General features: G+C 38.5%; 1 protein-coding gene across 2 annotated transcripts; it reads left to right on the forward strand.

The window, feature by feature from the left end:
• The first annotated feature begins 6,035 nt into the window (after positions 1–6,035).
• On the forward strand, positions 6,036–17,463 carry LOC104230439 (calmodulin-binding transcription activator 4-like). 2 transcript variants are annotated; one of them, XM_009783260.2, is made up of 13 exons: positions 6,036–6,392; positions 10,092–10,217; positions 10,303–10,418; positions 10,603–10,691; positions 10,963–11,008; positions 11,348–11,744; positions 12,449–12,579; positions 12,781–12,871; positions 12,951–13,174; positions 13,885–14,570; positions 15,281–15,866; positions 16,138–16,428; positions 16,648–17,165. In XM_009783260.2, the coding sequence occupies exons 1-13, from the start codon at positions 6,380–6,382 to the stop codon at positions 16,660–16,662; spliced, it is 2,811 nt and encodes a 936-aa protein (XP_009781562.1). In that variant the 5' UTR covers positions 6,036–6,379; the 3' UTR covers positions 16,663–17,165. The 2 variants fall into 2 exon arrangements, with proteins under 2 accessions (XP_009781562.1, XP_009781561.1); XM_009783259.2 differs by having other exon boundaries at positions 6,037–6,392; positions 17,146–17,463.
• The last annotated feature ends 1,734 nt before the right edge of the window (positions 17,464–19,197 follow it).

Below are 19,197 nucleotides of genomic sequence, written 5' to 3' on the forward strand. Positions count from 1 at the left end.
AACATAATTTGCAAAATCTCTGTAATGATATTATCCAGTTTTATACTTTTAATTATAGAGTACACGCGCAAAGTGCGTACCATATATATATGTGTGTGTGTATTTTATGTATATTTTATTATTTATAATTGTCACGAGCCAAAATCTCCCCCCCCCTTCCCTTCCAGGAGTCGTGATGGCACCTAGTCTCTAAGACTAGGTAAGCCTAACACTTGCTGAATTAAGAAAAAAAAAATTAACCAATCATCTACTAAACTTGAACCGAAAATTTCTATATAAGGTCAACAATCCCAAGTACAATTGTTCCGGAATAGAAATAAACAGTACAAAGCAAACTTTAGAAGGTGACTCCGAGACCTGCGAATGCGACGGCAGGTATACCTTGAAATCTCCGCCGCAACTCACAATCAGCTAACTAATGACCAGCGCGCTCTGAAGTACCTGGATCTGCACAATAATGTGCAGCAAGCGTAGCATGAATACACCACAGCGGTACCCAGTAAGTATTAAGACTAACCTCGGTGGAGTAGTGATGAGGAACAGTCAAGAAATCTACTAGACATAATAACATGTACAAGTATGAATATAAAACTAACAGGGAACAATATAAAGCTAAACATGGTAAAAAATAATATTACAATACTTGCAATAAGAACTAGCGACAAGTAATAACGCCGTAAAGTAAGCATGATACAGTTAAAGTCCCATGAAACCAAGCAAGAGAAAATAAATAACAACCCAATAAAACAACCGCTTTCACACAAGTTTATACAAGAATTTTTCTGAAGTACCACATCTCAAAATCATAATCACGGTTCCCAAGTCACGAACCCTAGTCATTTGGTATCTTGTGCCCACATTACAAATCACATCTGCACGAGCAACTCAAGTGTTGCACGGACAACTCACATGCCAATACTATTAATACATTATATCTGCACGGACAACTCACTTGCTAAGAGAGTGACAATATCTCATATCCGTACAAACAACCCACGTGCTAGTAGTAACAATACCTCATAACCGCACGGATCACTCACGTGCCAATAGTAGCAATATCTCATATTCGCACGGACAACTCACGTGTCAATATTACAACTTACGCACGGAAGGCAGGTATACAAGAATACATGTAAATGATCAACAAACATAAAAGATCATATTCCTGGACTAACATAAGTGGCAGATTACGGTGTATGCTTGTGCAAGTGTACTATCACAGATCGAGTCAACAAGTAAGATCAGAGACAACGAATGGCACATGTAAAACAACACAACAAACCGTAATATACATGATTCACACAAGGTAGGCACACCACTACACATATACCATCAATAATAATGCTTGCAGGCCATCATAATTCATCACAAATAATATCCGACATAGCCCATTTGTCTCGCCGCGTGCGCAATAATAAAGTAAATGCCCGTCTTGTCTTGCCACACACACATAATAATATTTTCACCTTGTCTCGCCACATATGTAAACCCATATATATAGCCCGTCTTGTCACACCGCATGTGCAAATATCAATAATAATAATAATAATAATAATAATAATAATAATAATAATAATAATAATAATAATAGCATGGGCAATTCATGTGTGAACACCCTGACAATCCTCTCAACGATGCCACGTGTGTCAAAAACATAACAACATAATATAAAAACTCGCACCACATGTATCCATATGCCATAACATTTTCTTAGGAATAATTCAAATACTACAACCACACATAGCCATCGGTGCAACAACACTAAATACAACAACAATAATAACACGGGAGTATGACAAGTAAATCAACACAAAATCACAAAATTACAATGAAACGGAAGAACGGGCTCACAATGAAAGACATAACAAGTAATAATGGCTCCAAATAAGAATAATTCAATAATGAGAGAGATAATGTGTAACAATGCTATCAAATAAGAATAACTCAACAAAAGGACAGATAACATGTAACAACAATTTCAAGTAAGGATAAATCACAATGGAAGAGATAACATGTAACAATGACATCAAATAAGGATAAGTCAACAATGGAAGAGATTACATGGCAATAAAAGAGGTAACAACTTGAACTAACGCATAAAAGAGTATATTTGGCAATAAATGGTAGAACATGAACCAATCAACTTCAAATAAGGCATGTAAAGGTAAATTTAGCAATGCAGGATATAACATGATAAGAGGCAACTTCATTTTAATGTACATAAGAAACCCAAGAGTCTAAAATAGTCAAATTTTCACATATAAGTCGTGTACACACTCGTCACCTCGTGCAAACGTCTTTCACATAGTTCAAACAGTGCAAACAAACCAATCCCTACGGGGTAGATCCCACACAAAGTTAGGCAAGATACTTACCTCAAAAGCCCTCAATCAATACTCTAAAATAACTTTTCCTTTATAATTCACCTCCGCTCGGCTCAAATCGAACCAAAATTTACTTAATAACATCAAATAATGTAACATAAATCAATTCCAATAAATAAAGCTATGATACTTACATAATTCCTTAAAAGTCAATGCTTGACCAAAATCCGGGTCCAAGGGTAGATTCCGACTATTCATAACCTTATGAGTTTGTACATGTGTTTTGTTTTAAAATCCGAGTCCAAATTGACTCTCAAAACTTAAATTCTCATTTTTCAAAATATAAACAAAGTTTTTCAAAATTTCACTTTGATTCTCATAATTTTGATATTAAAACTCACATATAATCATGTAAAATAGTTCAAAAAATGATCAAAATCACTTACCAATGATTGTAAATGAAAATCCCTCTTCAAAATTGCCTCTTACCGAGTCTAGGGTTCTAAAATATGAAAATAAGACCAAAATCTCGTTCTTAGCTTATATGTCCAGTTACAGGTGTCACGACTGTGAGGAAATTATTGCAAAAGCGAAACCCCTCACATCCCTGCTGTCATCACAAATGCGACGAATAGTTCTCGATTGCAAGATATGGACGTATCGCAAAAGCGATCAAGATGATCACAAATGCGACCACTGCCCAGCCTAGGCCAGTATCGCATCATTACAAATGTGATAAGGAGTTTGCAAATGCGAACTCTTCAGGGCACAATGCACAGTCCGCAAATGCGAGAGTCGCAAAAGCGACATATTTCTCGCAAATGTGAGATTAGAAACACCAAAAAAATCTAAACCTTCTATGAACTCTCTGAAACGCGTTCGAAACTCATCCGAGATCTCGGGGCTCCAAAACTAAACATCAACACAAGTCTAAAAACGTAACACAAACTCGCTCGTACGATCAAATCATCAAAATATCATCGAAAAACATGAAACAGACCTCCAACACATGAAATCAACATGAAACTCAAGAACTTCTAAAAACATAATCGCGCGTCTGATTCATATCAAATCAACTCGGAATGACCCTAAACTTTGCAGACAAGTTCCAAATAACAAAACGGACCTATTCCTAGTCCTGAAACGGAAATCCAACCACAATAGCTATAAAGTCAAGCTACGGTCAAACTTATCAAAATTTTATGCCGTTAAATTGCCAACTTTCGGTAAAACAACACAAATCAACCTGCGGACCTCCGAATTTAATTTCGGGCTTACGCCCAAGTCCAAAATCATGATACAAACCTACTGAAGTCATCAAAATACCGTTTTGGGGTCGTTTTTATAAAAGTCAAACCTCGGTCAATATTTTAACTTAAGCTTCTAAAGTGAGAATCACTCATACAAATTCAACTCAAAACATCCGAAAATCAAATTCGACCATGCACGCAAGTCATAATACATAGTATGATGCTACTCAAGACCTCGAACCACTGAATGGATTAAAGTTCAAAGCAACTAGTCGGGTCGTTACAATAATAGTGACAGTTAATTAATGTATATTTCGTCAAAATGATTAATGTGTATCTAACTCAATTTAGTCTTAATTATGATAAATTCATATCATTTGTAAAAATAAATACTCCTTCTGTTTCAAATTATGTGAACCTATTTGACTGGGCACGGAGGTTAATAAAAAAGAGAAGACATTTGAAGTTGTGGTGTAAATGAGATACATATATTTTGTTCGGATATCGTGACATACGAATTTTTATGGACTAAAGTCTTGGAAAAATTCCTAAATTCAAAAAATGTTAAGCCTAAATCAAGTTTAATTATTTAAGTCCAACATGAATTTAAATTAAAATCTGATTTTATTTGGGCTTGCTCATTTAAATGGACTTCAAAAGATGAGCCTCTTTCACTAGTCCGAAGCCCTAATGGCTAGAATTACATCTTAAAGCCCAAACAAATGCAACATGTCAAATTACATGGCGCCAAGTAAAAATAAATGGCCAATAAAATCTTGCCACATATCAAGCGACATGGCGTGACAAGTCAAGTTAACTGGCCAGTAAAAGCATGCCAAGTTTAACTAAATGAGATAGATTCATAATTCAAATGGATCAATCAAATCATAGCAAAAGCTTTTGGTTTTATCACAACTCTCCTATTCTACCACTATAAATAGAGAGCTCTCATAAGGCTAAAAGAAAAGAACACAGAAAGAAAGACATCAAGCAAGTTAAGCAAAGCTAGAGAAGCTCCAACCAAGCATCTAAAGTCTTCTTCTACATTGGCAATCTTCGTTCGTGAATAAATTCAACAACAGAGTACGAGTCAAGAATCCAAGATGCGACTCCAAATCGTCCTTTCTTGATAGCTAAATCTCAAATTATTGTTTGTGACAGCCATCAAATTGTCCGTGATGGATCTGGTCCTTTGAAAAACAAGCCAAGAGCCCTGGAAGAAAGGTTTGCGCGGAGAAGAATAAAAGGACATCATTTGCACATCTAGTGGCATTCTAGAGATTGCAACCCAAGTCGACTCTTCATATTACATTTTGTAATTTGTAACCTTTTTCTTATCTTGAATACTACAGACTCAAAATTTGTTGTTACAAATATAAATTATTGCATAAATGTAAAGTATTTTCAAATATGTAAAGATGTCATTCTTTTAGACATTGACTAAAAAAAAATAGGTTCACATAAATTGAAACAATAACGACAACCCAGTAAAATCCCACTAATGGGGTCTGGGGAGGGTAGTGTGTACGCAGACCTTACACCTAGCCCGAAGGAGTAGAGAGACTGTTTTCGAAAGATCCTCAGCTCAAGAAAATAAAAAAACAAAAGGAGACAATATTAGTATCACCATAGAAATTATAGGTAAAATAGGAACGACATGAAATCCAGAAGAAAGATGTAAAGCAAAGCAGAAGCGATAACTATTAAATAGGTCATGCAATGAAAGGCGAAATAGTAAGACACAACAATGCCACTAGCTATCTTAGACAAAAATCCTACTAGACTAGTCCCTAATGACACGAAGTAAGGCAATACCTCTTAACCTACAACCATAATACTCGACCTCCACATAAATTGAAAGGGAGGGAATGTTAAGTTTTGCAATAACATCTACAATACTCTGTAAACCAGTGAGTTGTACATGTTTTACAACTTGTTTAGATGTTTGTTATGTATTGTTTCATAATGTATCGTACAATATTGTATTGTATTGTACTGTATCGTTTTGATGTGTACAATATTTGGATAGATTATGTTATTTTTCGTCGTTTCATAATGTCATGCACCAACAATATAAAGAATAAGCTTATAATATTATAAGAAAAAAGTAAGGTATGAGGTAGAATTATTATATAAAAAGGTATAATAAATGATACAATAAGATTATTTAATAATATAAAAAGGCAAGATGAGAAAAAAAAATAACGGAATGATGCGACCACACCAAATCGATCGTTCCAGAAAATGACACTTTTCGTTGTTATATAACGACTAAGTTAACAATACGATACAATAAAATTTAAGTAACAATTACAAGAAATAACGTATTTAAAATAACAATACAATATAATATAACCACCATCCAAACAAGTTAGTTAGGTTGTGCGGAGCCAATCTGTACCCATGATTACGGAATTACTCTTACGTTTAAAAAAACAAAAACCAAAAGAACAAAAAACAAAAAAGAGTTCCAAAAAAATAAAAGTTCCAACATTAAAAACTCCATTTCTGAAGCGTGGTAGCTTCGTGTAGCTTTCACAGTTTCACTCTCAGGTTACAGAGCTTATATCGACTCTTACAAAATTGAAGCCGTCCTTTTCCAGTCAAAACAAACCCTCTCTCCACCACCATCGTCTCTGTTGCCGTCGCCTGCCACCGTTCTCGTATCCGTCAAGGTCAATTTTTCGGCGGCCATACGACCTGTTCAACTTTTGCATAAGTGATTGAAATTCTGAAATGAAAGCCGGCAGGAAAATGTCTCTGCAATTCTTCATCACCGTCACAAGCTTTTGTTGACTACAAATAATGGCCGAATCAGGTAAATAAAACTCTAATTGGATCACTCATGCGTTAAGTCCTTTTCCTTTTCTTTTTATTTTATTTTATATATTCACTGTTACTTGTCAGTTCGGTAATTTTTTGTACTTAATCTCTTCAATTAGCATAGATGAATTGCCTTCTGTGTTTCAATATTTTTGGACTTAGTTAAACCCGTAAATGTTCAATTTTTAAAAACTTTTAAATCAAGACAGAATTTTGATTAGTTTTGTCTTAAAGGAAAAAAAGAATTGAGTATTGGAAAGAAATGAGCGCAAGTACATCACCATGGATATAGAGGATTGGTATAGCTGACACCAACTAATTTGAGGCGGATGTATAGTTGATGGATTGACCATTTTTGGCATGATTTCCTTGGTTAGTGTTGATCTAAAACTTTGTATTTTACAAATGCTAAAGGCATGTTAGACAAGACGAACATGAATTACTATGTGTCTGATGAGTGAATTGTTGTAGTTATTTCATTCTATGTCTTTATGACTTTGTAAGTCTCAGAATCAGTATTCTATGCCTTTTAAGCGAAAGAGGATTATAGAAAAAGTAAAAAACCTTAGTTATGCTAGGCTGAAGGTGGGGTCCTAGAACATAGGAACATTGACGTGTAAGTCTATAGAGTAAGGGAAGATTCTTCCGAAGAGGGGGATTAATATAGCGTGTGTCTAGGAGACTAGATGGATGAGTATGAAGGCTCGAGATGCTAACGGGTTCAAACTGTGGTATTCATGTGGTGCTAAGGGCAGGAACGGGGTAGGTGTTTTAGTTGATAGGGATCTCAAGGAGCTAGTGGTTGATGTTAGGAGGGTGAATGATAGGCTGATGAGTATCAAGCTTGTGGTTGGTGGGTTCACTTTAAAAGTGATTAGTGCTCACGCGCCACAAATGGGCCTGGGAGAGGAGGTCAAGAGGCGCTTCTGAGAGGATTTGGACGAGGTTGTGCGTGGTATTCCGCACAACGAAAAGCTCTTCATAGGAGGTGATTTTAATGGCCATGTTGGGGAGACTGTTAGGGGGTATGACGAGGTGAATGACGTGTTTGGTTTTGGAGATAGGAACGAGGGAGGAACCTCGTTATTGGATTTTGCTGGTGCTTTTGACTTGGTGGTAGCTTACACGTGTTTTCAGAAAAGGGAGGACCACTTGGTCACTTTCCAGAGTAAGGTAGCCAAGACTCAGATTGATTATCTTCTTATCAGGCGGTGTGATAGGGGTCTTTGCACTAATTGCAAGGTCATCCCGAGTGAGTGTCTATCGATGCAGCATAGGCTCTTAGTAATGGACTTGGAGATCAAGAGAGCAAGGAAGAAGAAAGCGGTGTACGGTCAGCCTAATATCAAGTAGGGATCCTTGACTAAAGACAAAGTTCAGGAGTTGGGGAAGAAGCTGTTGGCCATGGGGCCATGGAGGAGTAGGGGGACGCGAGTAGTATGTGGACTACGACTGCAAGCTACATCTGGGAAGCTGCTAGATTGGTGTTAGGGGTCACGAAGAGTACCCGGGAGGCCATAAAAGAGACTCGTGGTGGAATGAGGAAGTCCAAGGTAAAGTGGAAGCCAAGAAAACGGCATTTCTGAAGCTAGTGGAAATCACGGACAATGAGGAGAAGGGAACTTATAGGGAGTGTTATAAGAAGACTAGGAGAGAGGCAAAATTACCGGTCACGGCGGCTAATACTGCAGCATTTTAACGATTGTATGAGGATCTTGGGGGCAAAGGTGGGGAGAGGAAGCTGTACAAGTTAGCCAAGATTAGAGAGTGGAAGGTTCGGGACCTGGACCAAGTGAGGTGCATCAAAGTTGAGAATGGCAAGGTATTGGTACAAGAGGCATGTCATGTATTAGGCATAGGTCGCAGATGTACTTCCATAAATTCTTGAACGAGGAAGGGGACAGGAACATCATGCTCGGTGAGTTGGAGAACTCAGAGAATTAGAGTGATTTCGGGTTTTGTAGGTGTATGAAGGTTGTGGAGGTCGATGAGGCAATGCAGCAGATGAATAAGGGTAAGGCGAGTGGTCCTGACGAGATACCAGTGAAATTTTGGAAGAGCGCGGGTTGGGCAGGCTTGGAGTAGCTTACTGGTTTGTTTAGTGTCATTTTCAGGACGAAGAAGATGCCTGAAGATTGACGGTGGTGTTGATGATTCCGTTGTACAAAAACAAAAGAGATATCTAGAATTGCAACAACTATAGGGGGATCAAACTGCTGAGTCACACTATAAAAGTTTGGGAGAGGGTGGTGGAGAGAGGGTAGGGAGAAGTGTGTCTATTTCCAAGAATCAGTTCAGATTTATGCACGGGGCAGTCAACTACCAAAGCCATACACCTTGTGCGGAGATTGGTTGAGTAGTTTCGGGAGAGGAAAAAGGACTTGCATATGATGTTTATTGACCTAGAGAAAGCCTACGACAAAGTCCCAAGGGAGGTCCTATGGAGATGTTTGGAGGTTACCGGTGTTCCGGTAGTGTACATTAGGGTGATTAAGGCTATGTACGAGGGATCTAAGACTCGGGTGAGGATTGCGGGTGGTGACTTAGAGCATTTCTCTGTGGAGATGGGGTTACATCAGGGATCGACTCTTAGCCCGTTTTTGTATGCCTGGCATTGGATGTGCTGACGGGACACATATAAGGGGAGGTACCATGGTGTATGCTATTTGCTGATGACATAGTACTGATTGACGAGACACGAGGGGGGGTTAACGCAAGGTTAGAGGTTTGGAGACAGACGCTGGAGTCTAAAGGTTTTAAGTAGAGGAGGTCGAAAACAAAATACTTGGAGTGCAAGTTCAATGATGGGATGCTTGAAGCAGAAGTAGAAGTGACGATTGATACACAAGTCATCCCCAAAAGGGATAGTTTTAACTATCTTGGGTCTATAATCCAAGGCAATAGGTAGATTAATTAGGATGTTACTCATCATATTGGAGCGGGGTGGATGACATGGAGGCTCACTTCTGCGGTCCTGTGTGATAAAAGCGTGCCACCAAGACTTAACAGCTAGTTCTACAGAGTAGTGGTAAGACCCACTATGTTATATGGGGCAGAGTGTTGTCCCGTCAAGAAGTCCCATGTCCAGAAGATGAAGGTAGCTGAAATGAAGATGTTGAGATGTATGTGTAGGCATACCAGGAAAGACAAGATTAGGAACGAAATTATTAAGGACAAGGTGGGCGTGGCGTCGGTGGAGGACAAACCGCGGAAATCGAGGTTAAGATGGTTCGGGCACGTGTAAAGGAGAGCCATAGATGCCCCGGTCAGGAGGTGTGAGAGGTTGACCATGGCGGGTCTAAGGAAGGGCAGGGGTAGGTCAAAAAAGTATTGAGTTGAGGTGATTAGTCAGGATGTGTCATTGCTCCAGCTTACTTAGGATATGACACTCGATAGGAAAGGGTGGAGGTTGAGAATTAGGGTGGAAAATTTACATGTAGTCATTAGTCTCTTAGTATTATCCCTCCCAAGACCCAACATGTGAGATTACACTGGGTTTTTTTTGTTGTTCTTGTTGTTGTTGTTCCATAAGTAACCGCTTGAAACTGTTTCTTTTTTAATTTAGTTGTTTTCCTTGTGAAACTATTGGTTGATCACCTATGAACGGTGCCGCTTTGGCCTTTGAGAATGGAGTGTACTGATCTGTATCTGCTGATCTAGAAGATTTAGCAACTGCTGCTATTCGACATTTCAGGATATGATATTAATGATTTGGTTCGAGAAGCCCAAATCAGGTGGTTGAAGCCTGCTGAAGTTCTCTTCATACTGCGAAATCATGAGCACCACCAGCTCTCCAATGAACCAGCTCAAAAGCCACCCAGTAATCTCCTATAACCCTCTTACATTGGAACCATGTAGATTGCTGTCCTCTTCCATATCATCTGACAAAGTGGTTGTATCTACAGGTGGATCATTGTTTCTCTTTAACAAGAGGGTCCTCAGATTCTTCCGTAAAGATGGGCATAGCTGGCGCAAGAAGAAAGATGGGAGAACTGTTGGGGAGGCACATGAACGGCTTAAGGTAACAACATTTGTTAGGAAATATTGTGTTGTTGATATTGCAACTGACTTTTTTTGGGAAAAATATGGTGTGTTTCACATGGATAGTATGAATCCCCAAAATATATACTTTTCATATTCTTCTCCAGTTTCCCTAACAATTTTCCATTGCATGAGTAGTTCATATTTATTTCTTCCATGTCCAGGTTGGAAATGCTGAAGCCCTGAACTGTTATTATGCACACGGAGAGCAGAATCCTAACTTCCAGAGACGCAGCTATTGGATGTTGGATCCGTGAGTGTTACTTGCTCTTATCTATCTGTAAGATGGTGTTTTTTTGTTTTGCGCACTTTTAAGAAAGAGGTGCTAAACTCACCATAGTTTCAAATGGCACCGAAATTTTAGGAGTTACAAAAAGCTGAATGGAAAGATACGTAGAAGCACTTAAGCTTAATATTCTAGAGCTTCCTTTTCTGTCCTCTCTCTCTCTCTCAGAGCAAAAAGTTGGGAGGTAGCTGATTGTTCTTTTTACTTTATTTGTCAACAACTTTGGATGCTTGGGCAGTGTGTACGAGCACATCGTTCTGGTTCACTACAGAGACATAACTGAGGTCAGTCTTCTAGAACCCATTACCAGCTAATATGATGTCATGACAAGAGTTCTCAGTACCAATGAATAATTTTTCATCAATCAAAGGATCTGTGCATCAGTAGTTCTTTGTTCTTCAGTTTCAACCATCATTTCTTTAGTAATCTTGTTTCCCTGTGAATGCGGCAATAATGTGATGCTGGAGATTCTTCAATCTCTGTATTAGTATCTGTATGTACAGCTAATATTGGAGAATTAAATATCTGTTTAGTGCATCTTATTAAGCTGTTTATTAGCTAGAACTTAAATATGTTAAAAGTATAACGAGTCCTAACATCATTAGTTTTTCATATGAGAACAGGGTAGGCAGAATCCAGCCTTCATGTCGGAATCTTCTCCAATTTCTTCTACTTTCTCTCCCAGTCCAAGCTCCTATTCTACTCAACAGACGGGCTCTGCTGTCATCGCTGGTGAATCTTATGAGCAGTACCAGAATCAATTTAGCCCTGGAGAAATTTGCTCTGATGCAGTCATCAATAATAACAGGACGTCAGACATCACAGGGAGAACAAATGAGGTCATGAGTTCACCGGGGCTTGAGATGAGTCAAGCGTTGCGAAGGCTTGAGGAGCAGTTAAGTTTAAATGATGACAGCTTTAAAGAAATTGATCCCCTGTATGCAGATGCAATAAGTGACGACAGTTCACTTGTCGAGATGCAGGGGAGTTCAAACAGTCTGTTGTTGCAACATCATTCAGGTTTTTGTCATTTTCATGTCTCATCAATATTGTAGAATGCACATATGCATCCTTATGGTTCTCTACTTTGGATTTCTATTACAGGCAACTCAAAGCTTGGAGATTTTCTTACTTATTTGTGCTTTATCGTGAACTAGGTAGACATTTTTGTCAATTTGCTTGGTGTGGTTGACTACTGCTTGTTCTTAGTCTTGCAACTGTTGACCTGGACACTTGTCGGAATCTTATGGTTGAATGCTGGCCTTTATAGTAGATTGTTTGAGTTAGAAGTGTTTGCTACGTAGTATCTTATTTGTTTATTTTCTCTGATGATTTAACCTCAGCTGAATGTAGATTGATCCATCAGCATCTGAAGGTCCACTCAGAGTTAGTCAAAATTCTACACCATAAAGAGTTACCGTTGGATTTAAACACGTAACTAATTATTAGTTTTTATGGCATCCACTAACAAATAGTCTATGTGTATGACTGTGTAGTGATATTTCTTGTATGTAGATTTTCCCATTATTAATAGAATTATTTACCATACGAAAAAAGAAGTGAAAGTGTAACTTTTGAAGTTCTGATAGCAGTTAACTCAATGCTTCCTCTTGGATTTACTTCCGTGTCTTTGTGTTCATTATTTCTTTAAATGGAGCTCTCATCCTTTTCTAGTTTAGAAGCAACAAATGTGAAGGTATGCTAATAAGACTGTGCCTCTGTAGCTGAGAGCAGTGAATCTCATCATCAACATCTGACCCAGGATGGTCACATCTGGAAAGATATGCTGGATCACTATGGGGTTTCCACAGCTGATGAATCACTAAACAAATCTTTGCCCAAGTTGGATGAGAATGTAAGAAACATGTATTTTGTAGTTATCTCTGTTTCATTAGGCTCATCAATGCATATAAGATCAAGATATAGTGCAAGTTTTAACCTTATCTCAGGGCCTTCTGGCGAAATACAACACCTGCCTCTTATCATAAACCCACATCAGCTATACATTTTAATATTAAAATCTAGACGTGTTTTCACATGCCTGTACTTACCACAGGGAATGCTGCAAATCTCATCAGAGAGAGGTGCCATAGAAGCATATCAAAGCTACAAGTGGCCTAATTTCAGTGAGAAGGAGGCTCAGAAGGGTAATCATTTTTTCACCTCCAGAGGCCTCTAGCATGTCACTAATTAGTTAATCTCTGGAAAACTCGTGTTTCTTTGCAGCTCCCATACCAGCTTTTAAACAACTTGAAAATTTCAAGTATCCTGCATATTCTCCTGGGGTAACTGCTTTTGGATCCAATTCTGACCAGTGTACAACAATATTTGACCAAGATCAGATTGGTACTTCTCTTGAAGATGAGATGAGCTTAACTATTTCCCAGAAGCAGAAATTTACAATTCGGGATATATCCCCTGATTGGGGGTATTCATCTGAGGCAACAAAGGTACATGTCATGATTTAGTTGATTGTTTGCGTTTGTACTGTAAAACATGTCTGCTCTCCATGATTGTGGACTTGCAATGTTTCTTGAAATTTGTTTTCTGCATGTTCAAGTAGTGTCGAGATACCAGTGGATTGCTTAATACGTTTGTTTAGTCATTTGAAATTTCAGTGTTCTGTTTTCCATGCCCCAATATCTTATATAATTAGTTACGGCTTCCGAAAACGCAGACTTCCATCATTCTGCAACTGGCTATTTTAAATGGTATTACTTCAAAATCTTGGATGAAACGCTTTTATATCATGGCTTAATTTGTGAATGCTGACTGGAACCTGATGTATAGCAGTTTAAAGTAATACAAAGGTCATAAAGAGGTAGAGATGCAACTAGCTTCAGGAACCAACTCATAATGACTAATTCTTTTATCAACATTGGAGCTGCTCAGTGCTCAAAACCCCCTTAAATCTTTGATATCTCTGTTCAGTTGAAACCTCTGTGAATGATTTCCTATAGTCAAATTATGCTGAACAATTTGAAGGTAGCTTTTTATGAAAGTAGTTTAAAATCCTTCTGTGCACCTTATGTTCATGACCATGCTCAGTGTTTTGACATGTTAGATACTACGGTGTAGTTAATAGTTTTCAGCTGGTATCCTCACCCATTTTTTTATAAATATTACCAATTGTTTATAACGTTCTAGATCTTCAACGCAGGTTGTTATCATTGGATCTTTTCTCTGTAATCCTTCAGAGTGCATGTGGACTTGCATGTTTGGTGATACTGAAGTTCCTATTCAGATCATTCAAGAAGGTGTCATCTGTTGCCAAGCTCCTCCTCATTTGCCCGGTAAAGTCACCCTCTGTGTTACTAGTGGTAATAGGGAGTCATGCAGTGAGGTGAAGGAATTTGAATATCGGGTTAAGCCTGATGATTGTGCTCGAAATAATCGATCTGACATAGAAGGAGCTTATAAAAGTACAGAGGAATTGTTGTTACTTGTCAGGTTCGTGCAGATGCTTCTATTGGACTTATCTGTCCACAAAGAAGATAGTTCTGAGTTGAGCAATGATTTCTTGGAGAAATCCAAAGCAAATGAAGATTCATGGTCCCAGGTCATTGAATCTCTTTTGTTTGGCACTTCAACATCAACGATAACTATTGATTGGCTTCTTCAAGAACTTTTAAAAGACAAGTTCCAGCAGTGGCTTTCTTATAAATTGCAACGAAAAGATAATCAGATGGGCTGTTCTTTATCTAAGAAAGAGCAAGGAATAATTCACATGGTTTCTGGATTGGGATTTGAGTGGGCGCTGCACCCAATTCTAAATGCTGGAGTCAGTGTTGACTTCCGTGATATTAACGGCTGGACTGCCCTGCACTGGGCTGCACGCTTTGGAAGGTAATTCTATGGTTTTTTTTTTGTTTGATAAATAACTTAGTAATCACTGTGCTTCAGTTCTCACATTAAAATTTGTAGTCAGTAGCAATAGAAGCTGGATTAACAACTCTTAGGAAGACAAACATGTCCCACTTCTAGGCCCCAGGGCGTTGCTCTAGTGGTGAGAAAAGAATGCGTGATGTGTTGTTAGGTGCATATCACAGAACCCTGCTGCAATCAAAAGCCTGTCATTTAAGTGGATAAGGCTAGAAGAGTGGGCCCATTATCCAACAAGTTTCAAACTGTGCACCACTGACCTATGGGATTTCTGTCATTTTAAAGGGAAAAAAACATGTCCTGCTTCCACCTTCTGAGTATACAAAAAGTATAAAGATGAATGGTATTTTTACTTTTGACTCGATCACTCAGTTATTACTGGTTTACAAGAAATATTGTCTCATTCCTAATTTGCCTAAGTGAAATTTTAAAATCGAGCACATTAGGCAGTATTTTTCAACTTTTCGAATTTTTTATGGAGTAATATATTGACAAATTCAGCTTTGAAGAACTTCATGGATGTTGATATATCGAGGGAATTCCTTGAATCTGTCTCTCTTTATATATGTCTGTGTTTGCATGTGTAATGAATTTGCTAATGACAATCTCTACTGGGGCCTTATGCTTAGTAGCCATAGTGAGCTAAGTTATTTGAATATTCATATATGTGACAGGGAACAAATGGTTGCTTCACTCATCGCATCCGGGGCATCGGCTGGAGCTGTTACGGATCCCTCCCCACGAGATCCAGTTGGTAAAACTGCTGCATCAATTGCTTCCAGTTGTGGTCATAAGGGACTTGCAGGATATCTTTCAGAGGTAGCTCTCACCAGTCATCTTTCATCCCTCACATTGGTGGAGAGTGAGCTTTCAAAAGGTACTGCTGATGTGGAAGCAGAAAAAACTATTAGTAGCATATCAAACACAAGTGCCACCACAAACGAGGATCAGCGTTCTCTAAAGGACAGTTTAGCTGCAGTCCGTAATGCAGCTCAGGCTGCTGCTCGTATACAGTCTGCATTCCGAGCACATTCATTCCGCAAAAGACAACAGAGAGAATCTGCTATTGCTACTACCGCAAGTGGAGATGAATATGGTATCCTCTCAAACGATATTCTTGGGCTTTCAGCTGCATCAAAGTGGGCATTCCGCAATACGCGGGACTACAACTCAGCAGCATTAGCAATTCAGAAGAAATACCGAGGATGGAAAGGTCGGAAAGATTTCCTTGCATTCCGCCAGAAAGTGGTGAAGATACAGGTGCTTTATATGCTTTAAGTCAAAATTGACATTTTAACCTTATTATACGCTATCTTCTAGGAAAGTCAAACTTGATAGACTTCAAATACAATCTGTCACTAATACAGAAGTCACAATCATATTTATAATAAAATATAAGTTGGGATCATTCGTTAATTATGATCTCCTTGTTCCTTTTTTCTTTTTTTGGTTTGGGGTAGAGGGAATGTTTGGAGGATAGAAAATAATTCTTTTAGCAGAAAAAGTGACTTGCTGGTGATTTCCATGGCAGGCTCATGTACGAGGCTATCAGGTTAGAAAGCAATACAAGGTGTGTTGGGCAGTTGGAATCTTGGAGAAGGTGGTGCTAAGGTGGCGTCGAAGGGGTGTTGGTCTTCGGGGATTTCGACATGACGCAGAATCAATTGATGAAAGCGAGGATGAAGACATTCTCAAGGTGTTCCGCAAACAGAAAGTTGATGCTGCTCTGGATGAGGCTGTCTCGAGAGTGCTATCAATGGTTGAATCTCCGGGGGCACGCCAGCAATATCATCGGATTCTTGAAAAGTACCGGCAAGCTAAGGTAAGCAAAGCATCATTCTACGACAATTCTGTCACTAAAATACATGATAGATTGACATTTACATAGTTTTTTTGCATGCGGAATGCGTACATACATCATTTGGGACTGAATGGAATGAATTTTAGCCATCCTCTATCTTCCTTGTAAATCTTAGGAACACAGATACATAAAGTATATATTCCATTATGCTTTTAATTTTCTTTTTCCTTTTCTTGAAAGGTTGGAAAAAACTAAGGTTGTGGGTCTTAGAGATGTGATTGTAAAAATAGTCAAGGTTGTGGAGTAGCTACATCGTATGCAATGGAACAAGGACAAATTAAACATCCAAATAGTGGATATCGGTGGAATTGTCCATGCACCTGGAAAACTCTATGCGTGAATGTTCTTGGCTCTAAATTATTTCCAGCATATCTGGGATATGGGTGGCACCGTGGCAGTATCATTGGCTTCTTGATCCATGTATTTTACCCACAGCATATTCCATTCTATTGAAGAAAATCGTAATATTATTCAGACTCCTCTCATTAGACCACTTGGGTTGGCACGTTCTCTGGCAGCATGGTAGTTTGCCTTCACCTAAACCATAGAGTAGAGAATGTTTGAAGCTCTACAAGGGCTGCATATTGTCAATCCTAAGGAGGGAGATGGGGAGCATTTAGATCCGCTTTCATAATTCAAAATCAGGACACTCATATGAACTAATATTCTTCACCGCAGGCTGAGCTTGAAGGAGGGGAAAGTGAAACAGCATCAACTGCTCATGGTGACATGTCTAACATGGAAAATGATGACATATACCAGTTTCCTAGTTATTAGTACACCTGACATCTTCATCGTCATCCAAACTAGTCTCTGATAGGTACAAGAATTATAAATTGAGGTTTGATTGTGATTGCAATTTGTAAGTCATTGTGAGTAGTATGTATGTTGTAGGTGCTGTTCATAATGTGTACAGGTTGATAGGTTAAGACATGAGACTTTTAATATTTGATGCCTGCAAGATTAGCTCGAAAGCTTTTCTTTTTTTCTTTCTAACATGTTCTTATGTGCTTGAGCGGCTTTAGCTGCTAAATAGTTTATCGTCAAGGGGCAAATACTAGGGGAAGATTGTGGTATAGTCACCGGCATGACTGCCTATTTGTTTTTAGGGAAAATTTCACATTAGAACTGGGCTCCCTACTTTTCAATTTTATAGTCCATATTTCAATTTACAACCAACTAGCCCAAAAATAATAAGCTAAGATTCAAAATCCAACTTCAATAGGTTTTCAAAATTACTATTTAATTTTTTGAAAAAATTGCTCAAGATTTCAAGTTAATTTTCGAATCAGTAACTGTGACTCAAATATTAGTTCAACAAACCAAATTCATTTACAACAACAACAACGACCCAGTATAATCCCACAAGTGGGGTCTGGGGAGGGTAATATGTACGCAGACCTTACCTCTACCCCGAAGGGTAGAGAGGCTGTTTCCAGGAGACCCTCGGCTCAAAAAAGCAATAGGAGATGATATATTAGTACCATAAAAATGCGTAATAAAAATAACAACAATATATAAGAGATATGAAATATGAAATACAGAATACGAAATACGAAATACGAAATAGATGGCCGGTATAGTACAACTAGAAGGTAAAACCTTGCATCAATAGACGACCAATGACATTCCTAGTCTAACTCCTAACTGGATAGTCTCACTCTATTGTGCTGTATAAATATTCACACTCTCCCCTAACCTACAACCTTAATGCTCGACCTCCATAATTCCCTATCAAGGGCCATGTCCTCAGTAATCCTAAGTCGCGCCATGTCCTGTCTGATCACCTCTCCCCAATACTTCTTAGGTCTTCCTCTACCTCTCCGCGTGCCCACTACAGCCAGTCGCTCACACCTCCTCACCGGTGCATCAGTGCTCCTCCTCTGAATGTGCCCGAACCATCTGAGTCTTACTTCCCGCATCTTGTCCTCCATGGGGGCCACACCCACCTTCTCTCGAATATCTTCATTCCTAATCTTATCCATCCTTGTATGCCCGCACATCCACCTCAACATCCTCATCTCTGCTACTTTCATCTTCTGGATGTGTGAGTTCTTTACCGGCCAACATTCAGTTCCATACAACATGGCAGGCCTAACCACTACTCTATAAAACTTACCTTTTAGTAACGGTGACACTTTCTTGTCACACAAGACTCCCGACGCTAACAAACCAAATTCATTTGGTTGGTGAAAATTAGATTTTTAACGAGCTTAAGTATGTGAGTTTAAATTTCGAATTTGATTTTGTGAGAAATTTGGAGTGTGTGTTATTTAGACTTGTTAGAAATAGTATAAGGAGGTTGTATATAAATTTGAAGTCATTTAATGGAGATTTGGACTGGTTTTGAACAAGAATTGCAACTGAAAATCGTGGAAGAAGTTCGTCTACATATGCTTGTATAAAGGTGTATAAAAATGTATAGTAGTGTATAAATTGTGTTTATACACTCATATATACTATTATACAAGATTATACAAAAAACTGACTTCGTCTTTTTTCTTACGTCTTTTTTCTGAAATTTAACTCAAATCTTGCTCAAATTTAGTCCGAATCACTTCAAAATTAAATTTTGAACACCTTTTGATATTTTCAATCAATTGGAACAATACCCAATCCAAACAACTAACAAACTCAAAAAGTTCTATTTTCGAAAGCAAAGCTTTGAATGACCCTTCAATGGTGGACTTCTACTCTTCAATTTTTTTACATTGCAACCAAGTGGCATAG

Source organism: Nicotiana sylvestris, chromosome 12, assembly GCF_000393655.2.
Source record: "Nicotiana sylvestris chromosome 12, ASM39365v2, whole genome shotgun sequence".
In the NCBI taxonomy this organism is placed as follows: domain Eukaryota; kingdom Viridiplantae; phylum Streptophyta; class Magnoliopsida; order Solanales; family Solanaceae; genus Nicotiana; species Nicotiana sylvestris.